Source organism: Xenopus laevis, chromosome 6L (assembly GCF_017654675.1).
Source record: "Xenopus laevis strain J_2021 chromosome 6L, Xenopus_laevis_v10.1, whole genome shotgun sequence".
In the NCBI taxonomy this organism is placed as follows: domain Eukaryota; kingdom Metazoa; phylum Chordata; class Amphibia; order Anura; family Pipidae; genus Xenopus; species Xenopus laevis.
This window is the reverse complement of record NC_054381.1, coordinates 149,132,482-149,156,382: the sequence shown is the minus strand read 5'-3', so window position 1 is coordinate 149,156,382 and position 23,901 is coordinate 149,132,482. Positions and strand designations below refer to the sequence as shown.

The window sequence follows — 23,901 nt, the reverse complement described above, 5'->3', positions numbered from 1 at the left end:
GACAAATACAAGAGGTTCTCTGCACTCAACCCATTATCAATATATTTAAGAGAGCTGGCCAGATATGGGATGACTGTGACGTAGTTGGCCAGCTTAAATATATTGCAATATATGGACAAACAATCCCTGTTTTGTTTAAAGGGTAAGGCATTTTTCAGTAGCAGTATGCACAAAATGTCTCTGTCTTAAATATATTGATAATGGGTTGAGTGCAGAGGATTCTTGTATTTGTCTATATGTATTTTGTGGTCACACCCTCATTGCACCCCCGCCTAATGGTTTTAAAAATTAGTGGTCAACACAACTTTTACTTGTTTATTAAAGTAGTCAGAAAGACAAGGGTCAGAATTGGCAGAATACAGCAGAGTCAATCAGGCAGGGTTCAAAACCAAAGTATACCAACAGAATAAACACATCCAGGAACTAAGTAGACCTAACTACGGCACTACGGCAATGAGTTTGAGCACAAAGCCCCTTTAAATATTCAAAATTCGCAGCAAAACAATGACGTCATGACGCTCGCGACGAATGAAAAACCGGATGTGCGCACACTGTAGAGCAGCCGGCAATTGGAAGGATCAACGTGGCGGGCGTCCCCGCCAGCCCGCTAGACCACCAGGGTGACTCCTCACAAGTTTATTATATATGGGTCAGCGACCCCACATAAAAAGCTAAATACAATCAATACCCACAAATAATAAAAAAATTAAACCGAAATGCAAATTGTCTCAGACTCACTCTCTACATCATACTAAACGTTAGTTATAATACACAAGAGAATAATCTCAAACCACCAGGGGGCAGCACAGAACTGTAGAAAAGCAGTACATGTATTTGCTATTCCAAACTTAACATCAACACAGGAATTTTAGTGGGTGCCAACTGTTCATAGCACATTTCATGTTCTGTAGGAGTTATAATTATAATATAGTTCTTTGTGGCAGGGTCCTTTTTACCTCTTGTGTGGGTTATTTCTTGTTTTTGTATGTAATTCTGTATATACCCATTAATTGTACAACGCTGTAGAATATGTTGGTGCATTAAAAATAAATGCTAATAATATATATTACAGGACAGGTAAGATGTTGGTAGGAGATAAAAACTGTGTGCTGTATAACTGGTAAATTGGTTGCTATGGTCACACAAAGTACCCAGGGTGCTCCCCCAGGCCAAAAATCAGATTATAATCGATGCAAATCTGCCATGTATGAATTGGGCAGCCTGTTGTTTTGGCCTCACAATAACATGGAACTTTGTATTGAAAGGCCGTTTCTTGTACCACTGATAGTCCGTGTATGTGTAGCTTTAACAAATAGATTGAGATGCAGCACTTCTATATTGAACACTTGCTTATTATCAGGCAGCTATTGCTTCTGTCAACAGCAAGGGAATTGTGTGCAGTTTATTCAGATTTGCACTGAAGGGCAAGTGGGAACTGCTGTGTAGCAGAGTGTATGGCTTTTTATTCCCTATGGCACGATTTCCAGCCAAGATTCTGTTTACCGGCCTATAAAATTGTGCTTGTGGCACCGTAGATGATCGGTTTTCTGGGAACTTGTTTATTCTTCTTATTACTTTGCCTGGAGTGACTCCAGCCCTCCTGCTTTCATAACACATTTACCATATTGTGCCGAACCCAAGCTGTGTATTATATAGCAACGTTGAAGGCAGCAAATTCATTGCCAGGACCCTCCCTAAGCAGCCAGGACTCCAAATGTGCACTTTTTTTAATTCCAAGATATTGAAGGATACATTTTTTGTTACAGCAGCGCCACCTGCTGGTCATTTTCTGACCAGTCTGACCACCAAGTAGTCAAGGAAGTTGTCAGGAGAAAGAAAGAGGCTGCTCTGATGTTCTTCTGCTAAGAGCAGATTCGGGGAGATTAGTCACCCGGCGACAAATCTCCTCTTCTTTGGGGCGACTAATCTCCCCAAACTGCCTTCCGTTTTACGAAGTCGCCCGAAGTTTCCTTGTGAGCCAACTTCAGGCGACTTCGGAAAACGAAAAGCTCAGAGTGCCATCCCGCTTGCGATTTTTATTCTAGCTGGCGGGAAGCCAGTTTGTGGAGATTAGTCGCCCCCAAGAAGAGGAGATTTGTCGCCGGGCAACTAATCTCCCCGAACTGCCTTCCCGCCAGCTAGAATGAAAATCGCCAGCGGGGTGGCACTCCGAGCCATTCGTTTTACGAAAGTCGCCCGAAGTTTCCTCGTGAGCCAACTTTAGGCGACTTGGAAAAACAAAGTGATCCGAGTGCCATCCCGCCGGTGATATTCATTCTAGCCGACGGGAAGGCAGTTCGGGGAGATTAGTCACCCGAAGTTGCTGGGCGACTAATCTTCCCGAATCTGAGCATGTATTTTAAGAAAAAAATAGAATTTTTTTCTCATATATTTTCTAACAAGAAGAACATCAGAGCAGCCTCTTTCTTTCTCCTGACAACTTCCTTGACTACTTGGTGGTCAGACTGGTCAGAAAATGACCAGCAGGTGGTGCTGTAACAAAATGTATTCATGTTAAAGGAACAGTAACACCAAAAAATAAAAGTAATTTACAGAAATGAAAATATCATGTAGTGTTGACCTGCACTGGTAAAACTGTTGTGTTTGCTTTGGAAACACTACTGTAGTTCATGTAAACAAGCTGCTGTGTAGCCATGGCAGAAATTGAAAACAGTCTATATAACACAGGTTAAGTGGATAACAGATAACACCATTATGTTCTATAGACTTATCTTTTCTATTTTGAATGGCTGCCCCCATTGCCACACAGCAGCTTATTTATATAAATAATAGTAGTGTTTCTGAAGCAAACACACTAGTTTTACCAGTGCAGGGCAACACTACATTATCTTTTTATTACTTTAAATCAATTCATTTATATAATGCATCACTGCACCTATATAATGTATCACTGCACCTATACAATGTATCACTGCACCTATACAATGTATCACTATATTTATATAATGCATCACTGCACCTATACAATGCATCACTTCGCCTATACAATGTATCACTGCACCTATACAATGTATCACTATATTTATATAATTCATCACTGCACCTATATAATGCATCACTTCGCCTATACAATGTATCACTGCACCTATATAATGTATCCCTGCAGCTGTACAATGTATCACTGCACCTATATAATGTATCACTATATTTATATAATGTATCACTACACCTATATAATGTATCACTATATTTATATACTGTATCACTGCACCTATACAATGTATCACTATATTAATATAATATATCACTACACCTATATAATGTATCACTATATTTATATAATGTATCACTATATTTATATAATGTATCACTATATAGTGAATAAAGTACCCCCTCTTGTAAAATATAAGGATATTATAAGTTACCGAGGAGTTTCATGACCATATAAAAACACGAGGCCGAAGGTCATGGAACTCCGAGGTAACTTATAATATCCTCATATTTTACAACTGGGGGTACTTTATTTATTATAATACACTAATTTTAGTGAGTCATGTGACAGAAATTACATCACTACTCACCGTTTATAACTGATGACATCACTACTCACCGTTTATAAGGATATAATTTACAAGATATTCATGGCTTTTGTGTATTATATTTATATAATGTATCACTACACCTATACAATGTATCACTATATTAATATAATCACTATATTAATATAATATATCACTACACCTATATAATGTATCACTATATTTATATAATGTATCACTACACCTATACAATGTATCACTATATTAATTTAATGTATCGCTATATTAATGTATCACTGCACCTATATAATGTATCACTGCACCTACACTTCATATACAGTATGTCAGTCTTGCATTGTGACATATATGTACTGTATGTTGTGTTATTGTGAGTTGAGCCCTTAGCTCATGTATGTGAGAGAACATTCCAAAACGTGCTGGGAATGGGGAGCCACTGGGGAATCTCCGCTGCTAAAGGGCTGATGTTGCCTTGGGCTGATAGAGAAGCACAAAACATAATAGGGTTAATTCATTACTCCAGGGGGTGCAAGGACATTAAAGGGGAAGGAAACCTAGTCGGCGCAAACCCCCCCACCCCCCCACCCATTTGTTGCCCACCGTCCCTCCTCCCCCCTGGCCTACCCGTTCCGCTGGGCAAATGCCCCTAACTTGTTACTTACCCTTCTGCGCAGGTCCAGTCCAGGGAGTTCACAGACGACATCTTCTTCCATGCAATCTTCTTCCTGCTTTGAACGACGCATGCGCAGTAGGATCATTTCGCCGGTACGATCTACTGCGCATGCGCGTGACTTTTGGCGCATGCGCAGTAGATCCGTACCGGCGAAATGATCCTACTGCGCATGTGCCAAAACGCTGTTCACAGCAGGAAGAAGACCGCATGGAAGAAGATGTCGTCTGTGAACTCCCTGGACTGGACCTGCGCAGAAGGGTAAGTAACAAGTTAGGGGCATTTGCCCAGCGGGACGGGTAGGCCAGGGGGGAGGAGGGAGGGTGGGCAACACATGAAAGAGGGGAGGGTTTTTGCGAAAACTAGGTTTCCTTCCCCTTTAAGGGACACCTAATTGGCTGGCAGAACAGGGCTGGTTTCCTCTGCTTTTTTGACATTCATTGAGGGATGTACAGTATATACCGTCTCTCTATGTGATTTTCTTCTCTACAGTTAGTGATTTTAATATGTGTTAATTTTTTTCTTCTTCTGTTCTTATAGGAGGAATCTTAATTATTTTTCCAATGCGTACACAGCTGCAGTGACTGCGGTAGATCCCGACGCTGGGAATGGAGAACTATGCATTAAGATTCCATCGGAATTGTGGAAGCACGTAGATGGTATGTCATCATAATAAACAAATTGGTCCCCTTGCTGAGGGTGGGTGACCACGATGATCCCCAATACAGTAAAAGCACCTTCTGCAATAGCTGAGACTAATGAATACGGTGAATGACAAAAATGTGGGTGGCCAGGCTCATTCACAGACTTAATGAGTCCCCAGAGAATAAGGCTACTTAACACTGTAATTGGATCTTACTTCATACATGGACTATGCCCTGGGATGCTGGGAAGAATTTGCTGTACAAAATATATTTAAAGGAACAGTTAAGTGTAAAAATAAAAACTGGGTAAATAGATAGGCTGTGCAAAATAAAAATGTATCTAATATAGTTAACCAAAAAAGTAATGTATAAAATGGAGTGACTGGATGTGTAACATAATAGCCAGAACACTACTTCCTGCTTTTCAGCTCTCTAACTCTGAGTTAGTCAGTGACTATAAAGGGGGGCCACATGGGACATAACAGTTCAGTGAGTTTGCAATTGATCCTCCGCATTCAGCTCAGATTCAAAAGCAGCAGTTATGACCCATGTGCCCCCCCCCTCAAGTCACTGATTGGTTACCAATCAGGAAGTAGTGTTCTGGCTATTATGTTACACATCCAGTCACTCCAGCCTTTATACATTAAACTTTTGGCTAACTAACTATATTAGATACATTTTTTATTTTGCACAGCCTATTTATTTACCCAGTTTTTATTTTTATACTGAACAATTCCTTTAATTCTCTTCACCAAACAAATAAATCACCCATCTGCTGTCCCTGATGTGTCCAATCTGTTGTGTTTGTCTATGGTTACCACCTGGCTGGTGTTTTACCAGGCTAGCCAGTAAAACACCCACCCAGGCCGGGTCCAGAATTACATGTTTGGGATCAGTTATCCGGAAACCCATTATCCAGAAAGCTCTGAATTAAAGAAAGACTGTCTCCCATAGACTCCATTTTATCCAAATAATCAGAATTTTAAAAAATAATTTCCTTTTTCTCTGTAATAATAAAACTGTAGCTTGTACTTGATCCCAACTAAGATATAATTAATCCTTATTGGAGGCAAAATCTGCCTGTTGGTTTGATTTAATGTTTATTAGATTTTTTGGTAGACTTAAGGTATGAAGATCCGAATTACAGACAGACCTGGAAAACTCCATGTCCTGAGCATTCTGGATAACATACGCATACCTGTATTATAGTTTCTATATTTTATTATTTAAGTTTTTCTCTTATAGTTTTTTTTGTTTTTTTTTTGACTGTGATGACAATGCGCTGCATCCGTTTCTTATCCTGTTTGTAGTTTGTATATTACTCAATGACTGTTGAGTTGTTACTCAAATACTGTTGTTTTCTGTAATATCTGCAGAGTTAAAGAGCCTAAAGGTATACATTGAATTCTCTTTGGATCAGCCAAAAGGTGGACTCCATTTTGTTGTGCCAGATGTAGAAGGCAGCATGGCAGAACGAGGGGCTCATGTGTTTTCCTATGGATACCAGAATTCCACAAGGTATTGTCTTTTTTTTTTATAGTAGGCTTTAATTATCCCTCCAATTCACTTGTTCTTAATATTTGTCTCTTATTATCTATATTTGGATTCATTTTTCCCGCATTGCTGTTTTTGCAGGTTTTGGTTCCCCTGTGTGGATTCTTATTCAGAGCTGTGCACGTGGAAGCTGGAGTTTACAGTGGATGCCTCCATGGTGGCAGTTTCTAATGGAGATTTAGTGGAAGCGGTGTATACTCATGACATGAGAAAGAAGACCTTCCATTATACACTGACTATTCCAACTGCTGCTCCTAATATCTCTCTTGCTGTTGGGCCATTTGAGATTCTCGTCGATCCGTACATGCACGAGGTAATAGGCCTGCAGTCTGTCTGTTTCGCTTTAAAGGGACACTGTCATGTTAATAGTGCTGCTCCAGCAGAATTCTGCACTGAAATCCATTTCTCAAAATAACAATTTTTCAATTTAATTTTGAAATCTAACATGGGGCTAGATATATTGTCAGTTTCCCAGGTGCCCCCAGTCATGTAACTTGTGCTCTGATAAACTTCAGTCACTCTTTACTGCTGTACTGCAAGTTGGAGTGATATCACACCCTCCCTTCCCCCCCCCCCCAGCAGCCTAACAACAGAACAATGGGAAGGTAACCAGATAGCAGCTCCCTAACACAAGATAACAGCTGCCTGGTAGATCTAAGAACAACACTCAATAGTAAAATCCAAGTCCCACTGAGACACATTCAGTTACATTGAGTAGGAGAAATAACAGCCTGCCAGAAAGCAGTTCCATCCTAAAGTGCTGGCTCTTTCTGAAAGCACATGACCAGACAAAATGACCTGAGATGCACCTACACACCAATATTTACAACTAAAAAAAATACACTTGCTGGGTCAGGAATAAAATTTTATATTGTAGAGTGAATTATTTGCAGTGTAAACAGTGTAGAAAATCATAAAAAACACAACAGAATCCCTTTAATGGCTACTGAACCGTATACAGGTACGAGACCTGTTATCCAGAATGCTTGGGTCCTGGGGCTTTCTGGATAACGGGTTTCCAGATAACAGATCCCGTACCTGTACAATCAATTAAAATTCTGTACCATTTATAAAATAATTGCGTTACTCTTCACACTCCTCTGAGCAACTTGTTTCTCTTCATTCTGTTTTCATTCAGTAGGTCGAGTCAGTTTTTGATTGACTGTTAAGTCAAATACATCCTTTGGGGGGGTTGCACCCTTAACCTAGGTGCTAACTTGGATAACTGATCTTTCCGTAATTTGGATCTTCAAACCTTAAGTCTACTAGAAAATCATATAAACATTAAATAAACCCAATAGGCTGGTTTTGCTTCCAATAAGGATTAATTGTATAAGTTGGATCAAGTACAAGTGTTTTATTATTACACGGAAAGGAAATCATTTTTAAAACTTTGGATTATTTGGATAAAATTGAGTCTATGGGAGGCGGCCTTTCTCTAATTTGGAGCTTTCTGGATAATGGGTTTCCAGATAACAGATCCCATACCTGTGTGTGTGTGTGTGTGTGTGTGTGTGTGTGTGTGTGTGTGTGTGTGTGTGTGTTCAGACGAACAGAAAGTTCTTGAACAGGGCAAAGTCCATTTTATTGTTCACAAATAAAGACTTTGGGAGCAAAGAAGCATAAAACAAAATAAAACAAAACAAAATCCTTGCCCCACTTGGGCTCTAACTAATACACAGGGTAGTTTCCCTCTCTACTACCGGTCCCCTACTGGGATTTCTGGTCAAACACAAACAGTACAACTCCTCAGAGTCACAGTACCTTTATAAACAGCCGCTTCCAATGGCCACACTCAGCTCCCAGCTCTCCTCTGTGTGTTTCAATCTTCCTCTCTGAGCCCCAACCCTCTCTAGCAGCATCTGATCTAGCCTGCTAATTATTCCCCAGGTGAGACTTTCTAGGGGAATTAACCCGCTCAGTACTGCTGTACATATGGGAGTAAGACATGAACCTAGGGGAAATATATCTCCCTTCACACTGTGCTCCAGTTACCGGTTCACAATATATTTAAATGTTTTATTATTAAGCCTCAACGTTTCGATCCCCCACAGGGATCTTCATCAGGAGCGAAAACGATGTTTGTTTGTTTTTGCTCCTGCCGCAATCCTTTTTCACTATATATATATATATATATATATATATATATATATATATATATATATATCCCCCGAATCCTTCGCAAAAGATTCTGCCGAATACCGAAGCGAATCCTAATTTGCATGTGCAGATTAGGGATGGGAAGGGGAAAAACATTCTACTTCCTTGTTTTGTGACAAAAAGTCAAAGCGATTTCCCTCCCCGCCCATAATTTGCATATGCAAATTAGGATTCGGATTCAGTTCAGCCTGGCAGAAGGATTAGGCCGAATCCTGGATTTGGTGCAACCCTAGTTTATAGTTAAAACCGGCAATGAATGCATAACCAATACTAGTCCAATTATCTAGAACAGATAGAGCTGTGTTTCTGCATTTTTTTTGAACACTCATATGTGTGCTTGCAAATGAAAATGCACATGAGAATCTTTAAAAGATAAGTAAACCTTAAAAAACAAGCGAATGTAAAATGGATGAGGGGGCTATTCCAAGCACTTTTGCAATGTACATTCATTATTTATTTTTTTAATTCCAAGATATTAAAGGATACATTTATTTCTGTCATGATTTTTACGATGTCGTTTTTATTTCTAAATGACACTGTTTACACTGCAAATAATTCACTCTACAATATAAAATGAAATTCCAGAGCCAACATGTGTATTTTTTTTAGTTGTAATATTGGTGTGTAGGTGCATCTCAGGTCATTTTGCCTGGTCATGTGCTTTCAGAAAGAGCCAGCACTTTAGGATAGAACTGCTTTCTGGCAGGCTGTTGTTTCTCATACTCAATGTAACTGAATGTGTCTCAGTGGGACCTGGATTTTACTATTGAGTGCTGTTCTTAGATCTACCAGGCAGCTGTTATCTTGTGTTAGGGAGCTGTTATCTGGTTACCTTCCCATTGTTTGTTGTTAGGCTGCTGGGGGTGGGGGGAGTGGGGTGATATTACTCCAACTTGCAGTACAGCAGTAAAGAGTGACTGAAGTTTAATAGAGCACAAGTCACATGACTGGAGGCAGCTGGGAAGATGACAATATGTCTAGCCCCATGTCAGATTTCAAAATTAAATATAAAAAAAAAATCAGTTTGCTCTTTTGAAAAACAATTCAGTGCAGAAGTCATGACAGTATCCCTTTAACATCAATGAATTTTGTTACAACAGCGCCACCTTCTGTTTATTTTCTGACCAGTCTGACCACCAAGAAGTCAAGGAAGTTGTCAGGAGAAAGAGGCTGCTCTGATGTTCTTCTGGTTAGGAAAAAAAATAGAAACCTTTCTCAAAGCTTAGAATAACTCTCATCAATTTTACATTCACTTATTTTTAAGGTTAACTTCTCTTAAAGGGCATGTAAAGTCTAAAATAGAATAAGGCTGAAAATGCTGTATTTTGTATACTAAATATAAACATGAACTTACTGCACCACAAGCCTAATCAAACAAATAATTTATGCTTTCAAACTTGGCTACAGGGGGTCACCATCTTGTAACTGTGTTATACATCTTTGCAAGACTAAGACTGTGCACATGCTCAGTGTGGTCTGGGCTGCTTAGGGATCGTCATAAACAAAGCTGCTTGAGTTCTGCCTGCTGTTCATAAGTATGATTGTTTCCCTGCTCAGCAGTTAGGGAGCGTCTGACAATTCCTATCCACAGCAGTAAATGAAGGGAGAATTTCACTGCATACAGTCAGGTTTCTTATAAAAACGGTACACATTTTTTAATTGAAGTATATTGGGGATAGGTTTCTTTTTCATTAAAGAAAGTAAAAATGGGATTTTATTTTTTTGCCTTTAAATGCCCTTTAAAACAAGGACTGTTAACAGTAAAATATGACAGTTAACAAAAGCATGGTCTGACAGCTCATAGGTTGGTACAGAGCATCACGTGACTAGTCAAGAGCACAGGTAGACAACCAGGGCCATCCAGAAACAACATGTATTGGGGCATTTTAATGCATGATAAGAATATGAAATATTTTCTTTGTTGTCAAAATCACCTTGCACATACAAGTCAAATAATACACTTGTTGGATCCCTGACTATACTTAATGGGATACAAACATCACATCTGTGTATAAATATATAATACACAAAGCTATGAATATCCTGTAAATGATATACTTTTAAACAGTGAGTTCTGATGTCATCAGTTATAAATGGTGAGAAGTGATGTCATTTCTGTCACATGATTCACTGAAACATGAGTATTATAATAAATAAAATACCCCCAGTTGCAAAATATGAGGATATTACAAGTTATCTTGGAGTTCCATGACCTGTATAAAAACACTCGGCCTTCGGCCTCATATATGGTCATGGAACTCCTCGGTAACTTATATCCTTATGTTTTACAAGAGGGGGTACTTTATTCACTATATATAGGAGGTTTTTGCCAATAAATGTGAATTAAACTATTGTATTTTCTTTCCAGGTGACCCATTTTTGTTTACCTCAGTTGTTGCCGCTATTAAAGCACACTACCTCCTACCTTCATGAAGTGTTCGAGTTCTATGAAGAAATCTTGACATGCCGATATCCGTATTCCTGCTTTAAAACTGTCTTTGTTGACGAAGCTTATATAGAAGTGGCATCTTATGCATCTATGAGTATTTTTAGGTTAGTACGAAATCTTCTCATGGCTTCTTCTATCAAACCCTACGTATACTACTTCATTCAGTATTGCAAGGAAAATAGACCCTGTGCTGCAGAATATGCTGGTGTACATGTTTAAGGGGTTGTTCACCTTTAAATTAACATTAAGTATGATGTAGAGAGTGATATTGTGAGACAATTTGCTTTTGGTTTTCATTTTTTATTATTTGTTGTTTTTAATTTTATTCAGTCACACTACAGTTTGCAATTTCAGTAATCTGGTTGCTAGGGCCCATATTCCCCTAGCATCCATGCACTGCTTTGAATAAGAGACTGGAATAGAAATGGGACTGAATAGAAAGACGAGTAATAAAAAGTAACAATAACAATACATTTGTAGCCTTACAGAGCATTTGTTTTTAGATGGGGTCAGTGACCCCCGTTTGAAATCTGGACAGAGTCTGCAATAGAAGAGAAATAATTCAAAAACTATAAAAAAAAATAAGGATTGAAGGCCAATTAAAAAGTTGCTTAAAATTCGCCATTCTATAACATAGTAAAATTATTATAAAGATAACTTTTAGTATGATGTGAGATATTCTGAGACAATTTGTAATTTTTCATTTTTTATTATTTGTGGTTTTTGAGTTGTTTAGCTTTTTATTCAGTGGCTCTTAAATTTGCATCTTAAGCCATCTGGTAACAAGGGTCCAAATTCCCCTAGCAACCATGCACTGATTTGAATAAGAGACTGGAATATGAATAGGAGAGGCCTGAATAGAAGGATCAGTAATAAAAGGTAACAATAACAATAAATGTGCAGCCTTACAGAAAAGGGAGTCCACGACGCCCATTTGAAAACTGCAAATAACTATAAATAATGAAAACCAATTGAAAAGTTGCTTAGTTACTAAAATGTCAACCACCCCTTTAATAATAATAATAATAATAATAATAATAGTTGTAAAATGATTTGACTGCCATTTAGTTTACCAGTAGAGGGCAGTGTGCTCTAATGTTCAACATGAGTTCAAAGAACGGGACTTTGTGTGTTTTAAATAGTTTTTGTTATTGTAACGTGTATGGCCACCTTTACACTTTTGTGGACTTCTTGCCCACCTCACAGAGAATAATTGCAGAGAAAAGAGAAAATGAAAATTTAATATAAACTTCATCATACTTAAATAAGAAACTAAATACAATCAATTAAATATTCTGTACAGTTTCTGAAATATCAAGTTTATCTTCACTATTCCTCTCTCAGCATCTGTTTATTTTTATTCTCTCTTTATGCAGCAGTTGGGTGTCACATATTCATTAACAGTTAGATCCAATATATCTTATACGGAGGCTCCATTTGCCTAGAAGATGTATTAGAACTCACTCTATTAAACTCACCACACATCATGTCTCTCTACATGCAGGATTTGTGCAAAAGGCAGTTATTTTATTAGATTTTGTTTGTACTGGAATCAGTTATTTGAGTGAGCTCTAATACATCTGCTAGGAAAGGACCCCCCCTATAAGATATATTGGATCTAACTGTCAATGATTATCTGACACCCAACTGCTGCATGAAGACAGAATGAAGAGAAACAGATGCTGAGAGAGGAATAGTGAAGATAAACTTGATTATTTTAGAAACAATGCAGAGTTTTAAATTGATTATATTTAGTAGGGATGCACCGAATCCACTATTCAATCCTTCGCGAAAGATTCGGCCGAATACGGAAACGAATACGAATCCTAATTTTGCATATGGAAAAGGGAAAACATTTTGTGCTTCCTTGTTTTCCGACAAAAAGTCACACAATTTCCCTCCCCGTCCCTAATTTGCATATGGGAATCTGAATCCTGCTGAAAAAGGCCGAATCCTGGATTCGGTGCATCCCTAGTATTTAGAAAGTTTCTAACGTCAGTATGAGGAAGCTTACAGTATATTATATTTCCATTTATGCTATAGTTCCCTTTTAGGAACAGAATCATGGCAGAGCCATTGGTAGTCTTTTTCCACTAATCACTTTTATTCATGTTCTTTTGTTCTTTCTCTTTTTGTTTCTCTAGCACAAACCTTCTGCACAGCTCCATGATTATCGATCAGACGCCCATGACTAGGAGATTTTTGGCACACTCTTTAGCCGAGCAGTTTTTTGGCTGCTTTATTTCAAGGATGTCCTGGTGAGCAAAGAACATTCACTTGAACAGTCTAGACACATTGCTTTTCTTTATTAGAGAGGTGCAATATTAATGTAACGGTAGAGCAACCATGGGTACACTTGGAGGCACATTCATCAAGGGTCGAATTTTAAATTCATGTGAGTTTTTTTTAAACTCCCATAAATTCGACCAATCGAAATTTATTAATAAAATCGTTTTTTTTTTTCAAAACAGAATTGACCCAAAAACTCGAATCTAATTTGATTCAAATTAGAGAAACTCAATTCAAATATAAAAAACTCGACTCGAGTTTTTCTAATTCGAATTGATTTGAGTTTTCGGGAATGTTGGGAAGGCTGCAAACATCACCAAATTGATCCCTGGACCTCTCCCATTGACTTATACAGCAATTCAGCAGGTTTTAGGTGGCGAATAGTCGGATTTGAGTTCTTTAAGGGCAGAGTATGATCAATCTCGAAATTTGAATTAAGGGGCACATGCACTTAGGGTCGAATATCGAGGGTTAATTAACCCTCGATATTCGACTGTCGAAGTAAAATCCTGCAACTTTGAATATCGAAGTCAAAGGATTTACCGCAATTCGTTCGATCGAAGGAAAAATCGTTCGATCGAACGATTAAATCCTTCGAATCAAACGATTCGAAGGATTTTAATCCATCGATTGAACGATTTTCCTTCAATCAGAAATTTGTTAGAAAGCCTATGGGGCCCATGGGTTAACATTGATTTTCAGTAGGTTTTAGTTGGCGAAGTAGGGGGTCAAAGTTTTTTTTAAAGAGACAGTACTGCGACTATCGAATGGTCGAATAGTCGAACGATTTTTAGTTTGAATCGTTCGATTCAAAGTCGAAGGTCGAAGTAGCCAATTCGATGGTTGAAGTAGCCAAAAAAAAACGTTCGAAATTCTGTGTTTTTTCTTCTATTCATTCACTCGAGCTAAGTAAATGTGCCCCTAAAACTCTATAATCGAGTTTGGATAATTCAAAATTTGAATCTGAGAGTTTTGACCAAAAAAAAAACATAAATAAATAAAAAACTAAAAGTTGAATTTTAATTTTCTCTTCGACACTTCATAAATCTGCCCCTTGGTGTATTATATAGTGAATAAAGTACCCCCTATTGTAAATTATAAGGATATTATTAGTTACCGAGGAGTTTCATGACCATATAAAAACGCGAGTCCGAAGGGGTACTTTATTTATTATAATACACAAGTTTTAGTGAGTCATCTGACGAACATGACATCACTAAGCACTGATTATAACTAATGACATCACTAAGAGCCATTTATAAGGATATAATTTACAGGATATTTATGTCATTACTAGTGCCCTACTGTCACTTCATAAAATCTTACATGATCTATTAGCCTATTAACGTGGTTGCTATCTGATCAGATCTTGGTACTTACTAGTCCGCAGCCCGTCGGCTAAATGGCCACTGAGCCCATCCGCTGCCAGTCTTGAATATTTTCCGTTAATGCTGGAGGTTTTAGCACCTGAACAGATTGAGCACATTTCACTGAAAATTACCAAATTGGCAAAAATATGAACTTATATAGACGACATTAGTGTGAGGCCGCTGAGTTAATCTGATCTTTTAACTGGCTAAATGTATAAATGAGATGTAGACTCTGTTTAGAAATAATAGATTTGATGAATTCTTTGTTTGCAGGTCTGATGAATGGGTGTTGAAAGGAATATCTGGCTACATCTATGGTCTTTGGATGAAAAAAACATTTGGTGTGAATCAGTACCGACACTGGATTAAAGATGTAAGAAATATCATTTCAACTTACATTTGTCTTCTTTATATAAAGACCAGGCAAGTTACATTTTCCCCTCATAGGGGGGAATTCACAAAAGGGTTAAAATAAGTAACTCAGAAGTGGCGGTCGACAAATTTATAAAATGTCGTTCGAACGGCAAATTCACAAAGGCAGATGTTACCGTCTCTGAATGTCTCGTAAGTCCGACAATTTTCTAAAATGTCGTAATCTTTTCGTTGGACGACCGAGCGTTTTCAAAAGTCTAATGTGTCGGCAAAACAAATGAGTTTGCGAGCAACTCCTAAAAATGTCGGGAAAAGTGGCGCCGAAAAAACACGCCCACTTTGAACAACAATATTTCATCGTACCTGTTGGAAAATCGGCAGGTCAATTCTCTGTGAATTTGTGGGCTGTTGCTACGACACTTTCTACGACATTTAAAAGACATTTTTTCATTCCCCCTATGAGTCCTATTTATCAAAGGTCGAATTTCTAATTCATGTGAGCTTTTAAAAACGCCCATAAATTCGAAATTCCACCAATCTAAATTTTTTAAAAAAAAAAAAAAATTTATTTTTACAACCCGGATGAATTAGATCGACCTGAAAACTCGAATCAAATTCGATTAGTATTTAAAAAGCTTGATTCGAGTTTTTTCACCGGGAAAAAAAAAAAAAAACCTTGAATGTCAGGAAGGCTGCAAACATCACCAAATTGATCCCTGGACCTCTCCCATTGACTTTAACGGTAATTCGTCAGGTTTTAGGTGGCAAATAGTCAAATTTAAATTCTTAAAGGGCCAGTATGATTTTAAAAAAAACTTGAATCGAATTTGGATAACTCTAGTCTCATTTGACCGTTTCGGCTATAGAAAACCTTGAAAATTCGACCCTTGATAAATCTGCTCTATAGAGTCCTATCAAAATTCAAATTTGTGACATTTTCGATTTTTTTTTTCCTAATTCGAATAAATTTTACAAAAAATGTTTGCATATTTATTGAAAAATCTGAATAGAAAAAAAAGCTAGTTTGAATAAAACCATGAAAACTCAAATGTATTGAATTTGAATAGGTCTACAAACTCTCCTAAAAAATCGCTAAAATTTTGCCTAAAACAACTGCCATTGACTTCCACATGAACGTGTAAGCTTGAGTTTTTTGTTCTTCGTAAATTCCCTACATTTGAGTTTTCGTAATTATAAGGGCAGAGACACACGTGTAGATCCGGGGAGATTTAGTCGCCCGGCGACAAATCGCCTCTTCTTCGGGCGACTAATCTCCCCGAACTGCCTTCCCGCCGACTAGAAATGGCACTCGGAGCTCTTCGTTTTCCAAAGTCACCCAAAATGTCCTCATGAGGTAACTGCGGGCGACTTCGGAAAATGAAGCGCTCTGAGTGCCATCCCACCGTCAATTTAGATTCTAGACGCCGGGCGACTAAATCTCCCCCGATCTCCACGTGTGTCTCTGCCCTTATAGTTACAAAAACTACTCCAGCAGAATTCTGCACTGAAATCCATTTCTCAAAAGAGCAAACAGATTTTCTTATATTCAATTTTGAAATCTGACATGGGGCTAGACATTTTGTCAATTCCCAGCTGCCCCTGGTCATGTGACTTGTCCTGCACTTTAGGAGAGAAATGCTTTCTGGCAGGCTGCTGTTTTTCCTTCTCAATGTAACTGAATGTGTCTCAGTGGGACATGGGTTTTTACTATTGAGTGCTGTTCTTAGATCTACCAGGCAGCTGTTATCTTATGTTAGGGAGCTGCTATCTGGTTACCTTCCCATTGTTCTTTTGTTTGGCTGCTGGGGGGGGAAAAAGGGAGGGGGTTGGTATCACTCCAACTTGCAGTAAAGAGTGATTGAATTTTATCAGAGCACAAGTCACATGACTTGGGGCAGCTGGGAAATTGACAATATGTCTAGCCCCATGTCAGATTTCAAAATTGAATATAAAAAAATCTGTTTGCTCTTTTGAGAAATGGATTTCAGTGCAGAATTCTGCTGGAGCAGCACTATTAACTCATTAATTTTGGAAAAAAATTTTTTTTCCCATGACAGTATCCCTTTAATATATTCTCTGCACGCTGTGTTTTGCCAGGAACTGGACTCCATTGTTGCCTATGAACTGAAGACCGGTGGGGTTTTGCTCCATCCAACATTTTCATCTGGGAAAGAGAAGGACAAGTAAGTTATTGTGCAGTTTTTATCGGACCGTAAACCTTTGAGGTAATGTAAAAGTGGAAAAGAATAAAGTGTCTGTAGTGCAAATGATGTATTCCCAGATCTTTCACAAAATGAATAAGTCTTCCTTTAGAGGATATGTTGCACTCTTAACAGATTTAGGGTAGAGACACACGTGGAGATTCGGGGAGATCTAGGGGCAGATTTATCAAGGGTAGAATTTGAAAAACTTTGAAATTCGCATTCAAAAAGACCAACCAAAATTAAATCGAAGGTTTTATTTGGCCGAATAGGTCAGTTTTCGATCTAATTCGAAACGTACAAATCGAAATAATCGCGCATTTGAATTGTACGATTCAACGTTTTTCCCCAAAAAAAACTTTGATTTTTCAAAGTCCACCAATTGACTCCAAATAAGTTCTAGGAGGTCCCCCATAGGCTTAAACAGCAATTCTGCAGTTTTTAGATAGCGAGACACAGTATATGATAAGTTTTAAATTTTTGAATTTTTTTCAAATTCAAATCGAATTTGGACTATTCCCTAGTCGAAGTACACAAAAATTAGCCCGAAATAAAAAAAAAAAATTCAATTCGACTTTTAACTTCCAAAGTCGCCTGAAGTTGCCTCACGAGAAAACTTCGGGCGACTTTGGAAAACGTAGATTCTACCCAGCGGGAAGGCAGTTCGGGGAGATTTGTCGCCCCGAAGAAGAGGCGATTTGTCACCGAACGACTAATCTCCCCTAATCTCCATGTGTGTGTCTGCCCTAAAAGGAACAGTAAGACCAAAAGAATTAAAGCGATTTAAAGTAATTAACATATAATATACTGTTAGCATGCACTGGTTACATAGCAGATAACCGATAAGCCCTGTCCAATACAGTGGTCTTTATCTGTTATCTGCTTTGTAACCTGAGCCTTTTCCCAGCTTGAATCGCTGCCCCCATTGCTACACAGTAACTTGTTTATATAAACTATAGTAGTGTATATGAAGCAAACTCGCTAGTTTTACCAGTGCAGGGCAACACTGCATTATATTTTTATTACTTTGATACACTTTTTTTGGTGTTACTGTTCTTAAAGGGCATGTAAAGGCAAAAAAATAAAATCCCACTTTTACTTTCTTTAATGAAAAAGAAATCTATCTCCAATATACTTTAATTAAAAAGTGTGTACCGTTTTTTATAAGAAACCTGACTGTATGCAGTGAAATTCTCCCTTCATTTACTGCTATGGATAGAAATTGTCAGACGGTCCCTAACTGCTCTGCAGGGAAACAATCATACTTATGAACAGCAGGGGGAGCCCCCGCCTTACTTCCCAGCCAAGCAGAACTCAAGCAGCTTTGTTTATGACGATCCCTAAGCAGCCCAGACCACACTGAGCATGTGCACAGTCTTAGTCTTGCAAATATGTTTAACAAAGTTACAAGATGGTGACCCCCTGTAGCCAACTTTGAAAGCATAAATTATTTGTTTGATTAGGCTTGTGGTGCAGTAAGTTCATGTTTATATTTAGTATACAAAATACAGCATTTTTAGCCTTATTCTATTTTAGACTTTACATGCCCTTTAAAGGGAATGTTCACCTTCCAAACACTTTTTGGTTATTTTAGGATTGTTCACCAGAAATAAAAGCTTTTTGCAATTGCCTTCCATGCTCTATTGTTGACCGTTTTAATGATCGTCTTTCGTTTGGGCAGCTCAGTGATCCAGGTGCAGATTCTGTTACAATTTGCTCCATTAGTTGATTCATTTCTCAGTAGGATGTGTGGGGAATATTAGCAACTATTGTATCAATTCTAACAGCTGCCTTAAATGAAACCCAGGGATTCTGCTCAGCAGGGACAACAATAAGAAATGTAAAACTAAGGGGGTTATTTATCAAAGATTGAGTTGTGTTTTACCCGAGTTTTTTGCAGGTATTTTTTAGTCAAAACGCAAATTTTTAGGTTAAAGGAATTTTTTTTTTAATTTTTAGAGATTTATAATACCTAGAAAAATGTGTCGAGGTTATGTAGGAGTCAATAGCAGAGGTCCCTTCAACCATTTGAAGATGTTTGTAGTTTTCATGATGTTCGGGGGGGGTTTCAGGTGGGTTTCTTGCTTGAAAACTCGATTAATTCGAGTTTTTTTTTTTTTTACAACGAAAAAAATCGATTAATTCGAGTTTTTATGGATTTTCACTCCGAATTTTCTAATTTGAGTTTTTTTCCCATGTGAATTTTTTCTTTAATCAGAAAACACTGTTGTACTGTTAACATCAATAAATTTTGTCACAACAGCGCCACCTGCTGGTTGGTTTCTGACCAGTCTGACCACCAAGTAGTCACAAAACGCGTTAGTTCTATCACTCACCCACTGCCAATGTCACAGAGTGTTGTTTAATAAAAGCCGCTCAACCAATACAGTAACGACTCCGTGGATGCCTTTGTCAGCTCCGAATCGCAGGTTATTCTGAGAGTGTAGTGACCACCAAGTAGTCAAGGGAGTTGCTCTGATGTTTTTCTGGTTAGAAGGATTTGAGAAAGGTTTCTAATCTTTTTCCTAACCAGAAGAACATCAGAGCAGCCTCTTTCGTTCTCCTGACAACTTCCTTGACTACTTGGTGGTCAGACTGGTCAGAAAATGACCAGCAGGTGGTGCTGTTGGAACAAAATTCATTGATGTTAACAGTAAATGTATCCTTTAATATCTTGGAATAAAAAATAAATAAATAATCAATGTACATTGCAAAAGTTCTTAGAATAGCCCCCTCATCAATTTTACATTCACTTATTTACTTATTCTTTAAAGGGGTGGTTCGCCTTTAAGTTAACTTTAAGTATGTTATAGAATGGCTAATTATAAGCAGCTTTTTAATTGGCCTTCATTTTTTATAGGTTTTTAATTATTTCTCTTCTTCTGCAGACTCTTTCCAGCTTTCAAATGGGGGTCACTGACCTCATCTAAAAACAAATGCTCTGTAAGGCTACACATGTATAGTTATTGTTACTTTTTATTGTTCATCTTTCTATTCAGGCCTCTCCTATTCATATTCCAGTCTCTTATTCAAATCAGTGTGTGGTTGCTAAGGGAATTTGGACAATTGCAATTGCTGAAATTGCAAACTGGAGAGCTGCTGAATAAAAAGCGAATTAATTCAAAAGCCGCAAATAATAAAAAATGAAAACCAATTGCAAATTGTCTCAGAATATCACTCTCTTCATACTTAAAGTTAACTCAAAGGTGAACAACCTCTATAATGTGGAGATGCTGTTGGCACGGAGGTGTTGTTACAGAACATGTAGGAAATGTAAAGCCTTAGTGTGAGTTGGGTAGGAATTAGTGCTGCTAGCCTGGCTCTGTCCTACTGCATTAGACTGGGGATTTCCGTGGAGCCTGATACTTTGGGAAGTAGCCAAGAAAAGGAGTAAACAAGTGGGGCCGGGCGCACGGTTTCTGGCCCATATTTTTAATGTGATTATTTAATGGCCAAAATCCACACAGTTTATAATTACTGGATACTTAACTTTGTGGCGCTTGTGCTGGTAAATTTCGTCACGGCCTGGCAGCAGCACTGAGCTTCCATTTACATGAGTGACATGCCATAGAATTACATACGTCCCAGCACACCGTTAACCCTTTCAAAAAATGAAGTCCTTAGTTGCCTTTTATTTTTACATTATCTTAAAGGGATACTGTCATGGGAAAATGCATCAGTTAATAGTGCTGCTCCGGCAGAATTCTGCACTGAAATCCATTTTCAAAAGAGAAAAAAAAATTTATATTCAATTTTGAAATCTGACATGGGGCTAGACATATTGTCAGTTTCCCAGCTGCCCCCAGTTATGTGACTTGTGCTCTGATAAACTTCAGTCACTCTTTACTGCTGTACTGCAAGTTGGAGTAATATCACCCCACTCCCCCCACCCCCAGCAGCCTAACAACAAACAATGGGAAGGTAACCAGATAACAGCTCCCTAACGCAAGATAACAGCTGCCTGGTAGATCTAAGAACAACATTCAATAGTAAAAGCCAAGTCCCACTGAGACACATTCAGTTACACTGAGTAGCAGAAATAACAGCCTGCCAGAAAGTAGTTCCATCCTAAAGTGCAGACACAAGTCACATGACTGGGAGCAGCTGGGAAACTGACAAAATGTCTAGCCCCATGTCAGATTTCAACATTGAATAAAAAAAAAAAAATCTGTTTGCTCTTTTGAGAAATGGATTTCAGTGCAGAATTGTGCTGGAGCAGCACTATTAACTGATGCGTTTTGGAAAAAAACATGTTTTCCCATGACAGTATCCCTTTAAACTGCTATGCCAAAAGCTATGATAAAATAGGCTCATCTGCTGGATCCTGCGCGATCACTGGAGGTCATTTATCAACAGTGCCCATGGGCAGTATCTCATGGCAATCAATCAGATTGTTGCTTTCATTGTTCTACCTGCAGCTGGCTCCCTGATTGGTTGGAATGGGTTACTGTCCACCGGCAAACCTGCCCATTTGTTGATAAATGAGCCCCACTTTGTTTGCAGCCAATTAAACAGTTATCTGAATAAGGGGGCTACTTAATTATGGGCATCCCCACATGATCCAACCAATCGGCTGTCTCATGGCCTGAAAAAACTTGTATATTAATAAAAATATAATGCACCCACTGTTGTAAAATATGAGGATATTGAAGGTCACCTTGGAGCCCCACAACCTGTTGCCTTATGCCTTTATATGGTCAAGGACCCATGGAACTCCTTGGTGAATTCTAACATCCAATGCAAACAGTGCTTTTTTTAGCAATTACTAAGAATACTAATTAAGGTAATCTTGAGTAAAATCAGGAGTCCAGTGTTAAATAAATAATATAATTAATTCACAAAAAGTCACCCTGACAGATTGATTCATGGATGTGGGGCAAGTGCTCCCATTTTAAATAGTCACTGTCATCAGACTCAATAGACTCTTATTATGCAGACGTTAATGCTATTACAGGTATGGGATCCCTTTTGCAGAGACTGTTATCCAGATAGCTCCGGATTACAGAAAGGCCGTCTCCCATAAACTCAGTTTTATCCAAATAATCCAAATTTTTAAAAATGATTTCCTTTTTCTCTGTAATAATAAAACAGTACCTTGTGCTTGATCCCAACAAAGATACAATTAAAGGAGTGGTTCACCTTCAAGTTAACTTTAAGTATCTTACAGAATGGCTAATTCTAAGCAACTTTTCAACTGGCCTTCATTTTTTATAGTTTTTGACTTATTTGCCTTCTTCTTCTCACTTTTTCCAGCTTTCAAATGGAGGTCACTGACCCCATCTAAAAAACAAATGCTCTGTAAGGCTACACATTAATTGTTATTTCTTCTTTTTATTACTCCTCTTTCTATTCAGGCCTCTCCTATTCATATTCCAGTCCCTTATTCAAATCAATGCATGTTGCTAGGGTAATTTGGACCCTAGCAACTAGATTGCCTAAAATGCAAATTGAAGAGCTGCTGAATAAAAAGCTAAATAACTCAAAAGCTTTAAATAATAAAAAAAGAAAACTAATTGCAAATTATCCCAGAGTATCTCTCTCTCTATATCATACTAAAAGTTAAAGGAAAACTATGCCCCAAAATGAACACTAAAGCAACAGATAGTTTACATCATATTAAGTGGCATGTTAAAGAATCTTACCAAACTGGAATATATATTTAAGTAAATATTGCCCGTGTACATCTCTTGCCTTGAGCCACCATTTTGTGATGGTCTGTGTGCTGCCTCAGAGATCACCTGACCAGAAATACTGCAGCTCTAACTGTAACAGGAAGAAGTGAGGAAGCAAAAGACAGAACTCTGTCTGTTAATTGGCTCATGTGACCTAACAAGCATGATATGTTTGTGTGCACTGTGAATCGTAGGATCCCAGGGGGCGGCCCTTATTTTTTAAAATGGCAGTTTTCTATTTATGATTACCCAATGGCACATACTACTAGTAAAGTATCAGATTATGAAAATGGTTTATTTACATGAAGCAGGGTTTTACACATGAGCTGTTTTATGCAATATCTTTTTAGAGAGACCTACATTGTTTGGGGGGTATAGTTTTCCTTTAACTCAAAGGTGAGCAACCCCTTTAAGAACAATTTCCTTTTCCTTGTATTGATCCAAGCTAAGCTTTCTTCAGCCGAGGCAAACAAGAAAATCGCTTCACTGCTAATGTTTTATGTGTAGGACAGATAGAGGCAAAGTAGCCGATGTTGGAAGGAAACATTGCAGGATCCATTGATCTGAGCTTCCCCTGTAAGATACTGTCCATTTGTGAGTAATTGTGTGATGTGCTTTCAGCCCAGCGTCCCATCTGCACTTCTCAATCAAACACCCGCACACAATGTCCTGGGAATACTATAACATGTTTCAGTGCAAAGCTCATTTGGTCATACGGCTCATTGAAAACCGGATCAGCATGGAGTTCATGCTTCAGGTAAGTTCCCTTCAGCTAAAGCCCTATTGTGGAATATGCAGTTCATAGAACTGGTGTTCACTCATTTCTGCTTATACTCCAGCTCTATTTTACTGTGTGTACTGGCCCTACAAAGCTGGTGTGGCTATATTGTGGCTGGTTTCGGCAGTAGTTTTAATATGAGGTGGAGAAAGACTGGTCGAAGATGACCTCCAAGCAGCGTGTTGATTTAAAAGGGTTAATGGTCGTGCCATCAATAGTAATGG

General features: G+C 38.2%; 1 protein-coding gene across 2 annotated transcripts in view; it reads left to right on the top strand.

The window, feature by feature from the left end:
• Window positions 1–23,901, top strand: part of taf2.L (TATA-box binding protein associated factor 2 L homeolog) — a 74,367-nt gene that overhangs the window by 6,728 nt on the left and 43,738 nt on the right. For both annotated transcript variants that reach the window (XM_018268229.2, XM_018268228.2), the window contains exons 4-11: window positions 4,729–4,847; window positions 6,209–6,350; window positions 6,468–6,699; window positions 10,915–11,099; window positions 13,140–13,253; window positions 14,928–15,027; window positions 17,124–17,209; window positions 23,521–23,656. In XM_018268229.2, the coding sequence (XP_018123718.1) occupies window positions 4,729–4,847; window positions 6,209–6,350; window positions 6,468–6,699; window positions 10,915–11,099; window positions 13,140–13,253; window positions 14,928–15,027; window positions 17,124–17,209; window positions 23,521–23,656 (1,114 nt within the window). The remainder of the gene's footprint in view (window positions 1–4,728; window positions 4,848–6,208; window positions 6,351–6,467; window positions 6,700–10,914; window positions 11,100–13,139; window positions 13,254–14,927; window positions 15,028–17,123; window positions 17,210–23,520; window positions 23,657–23,901) is intronic.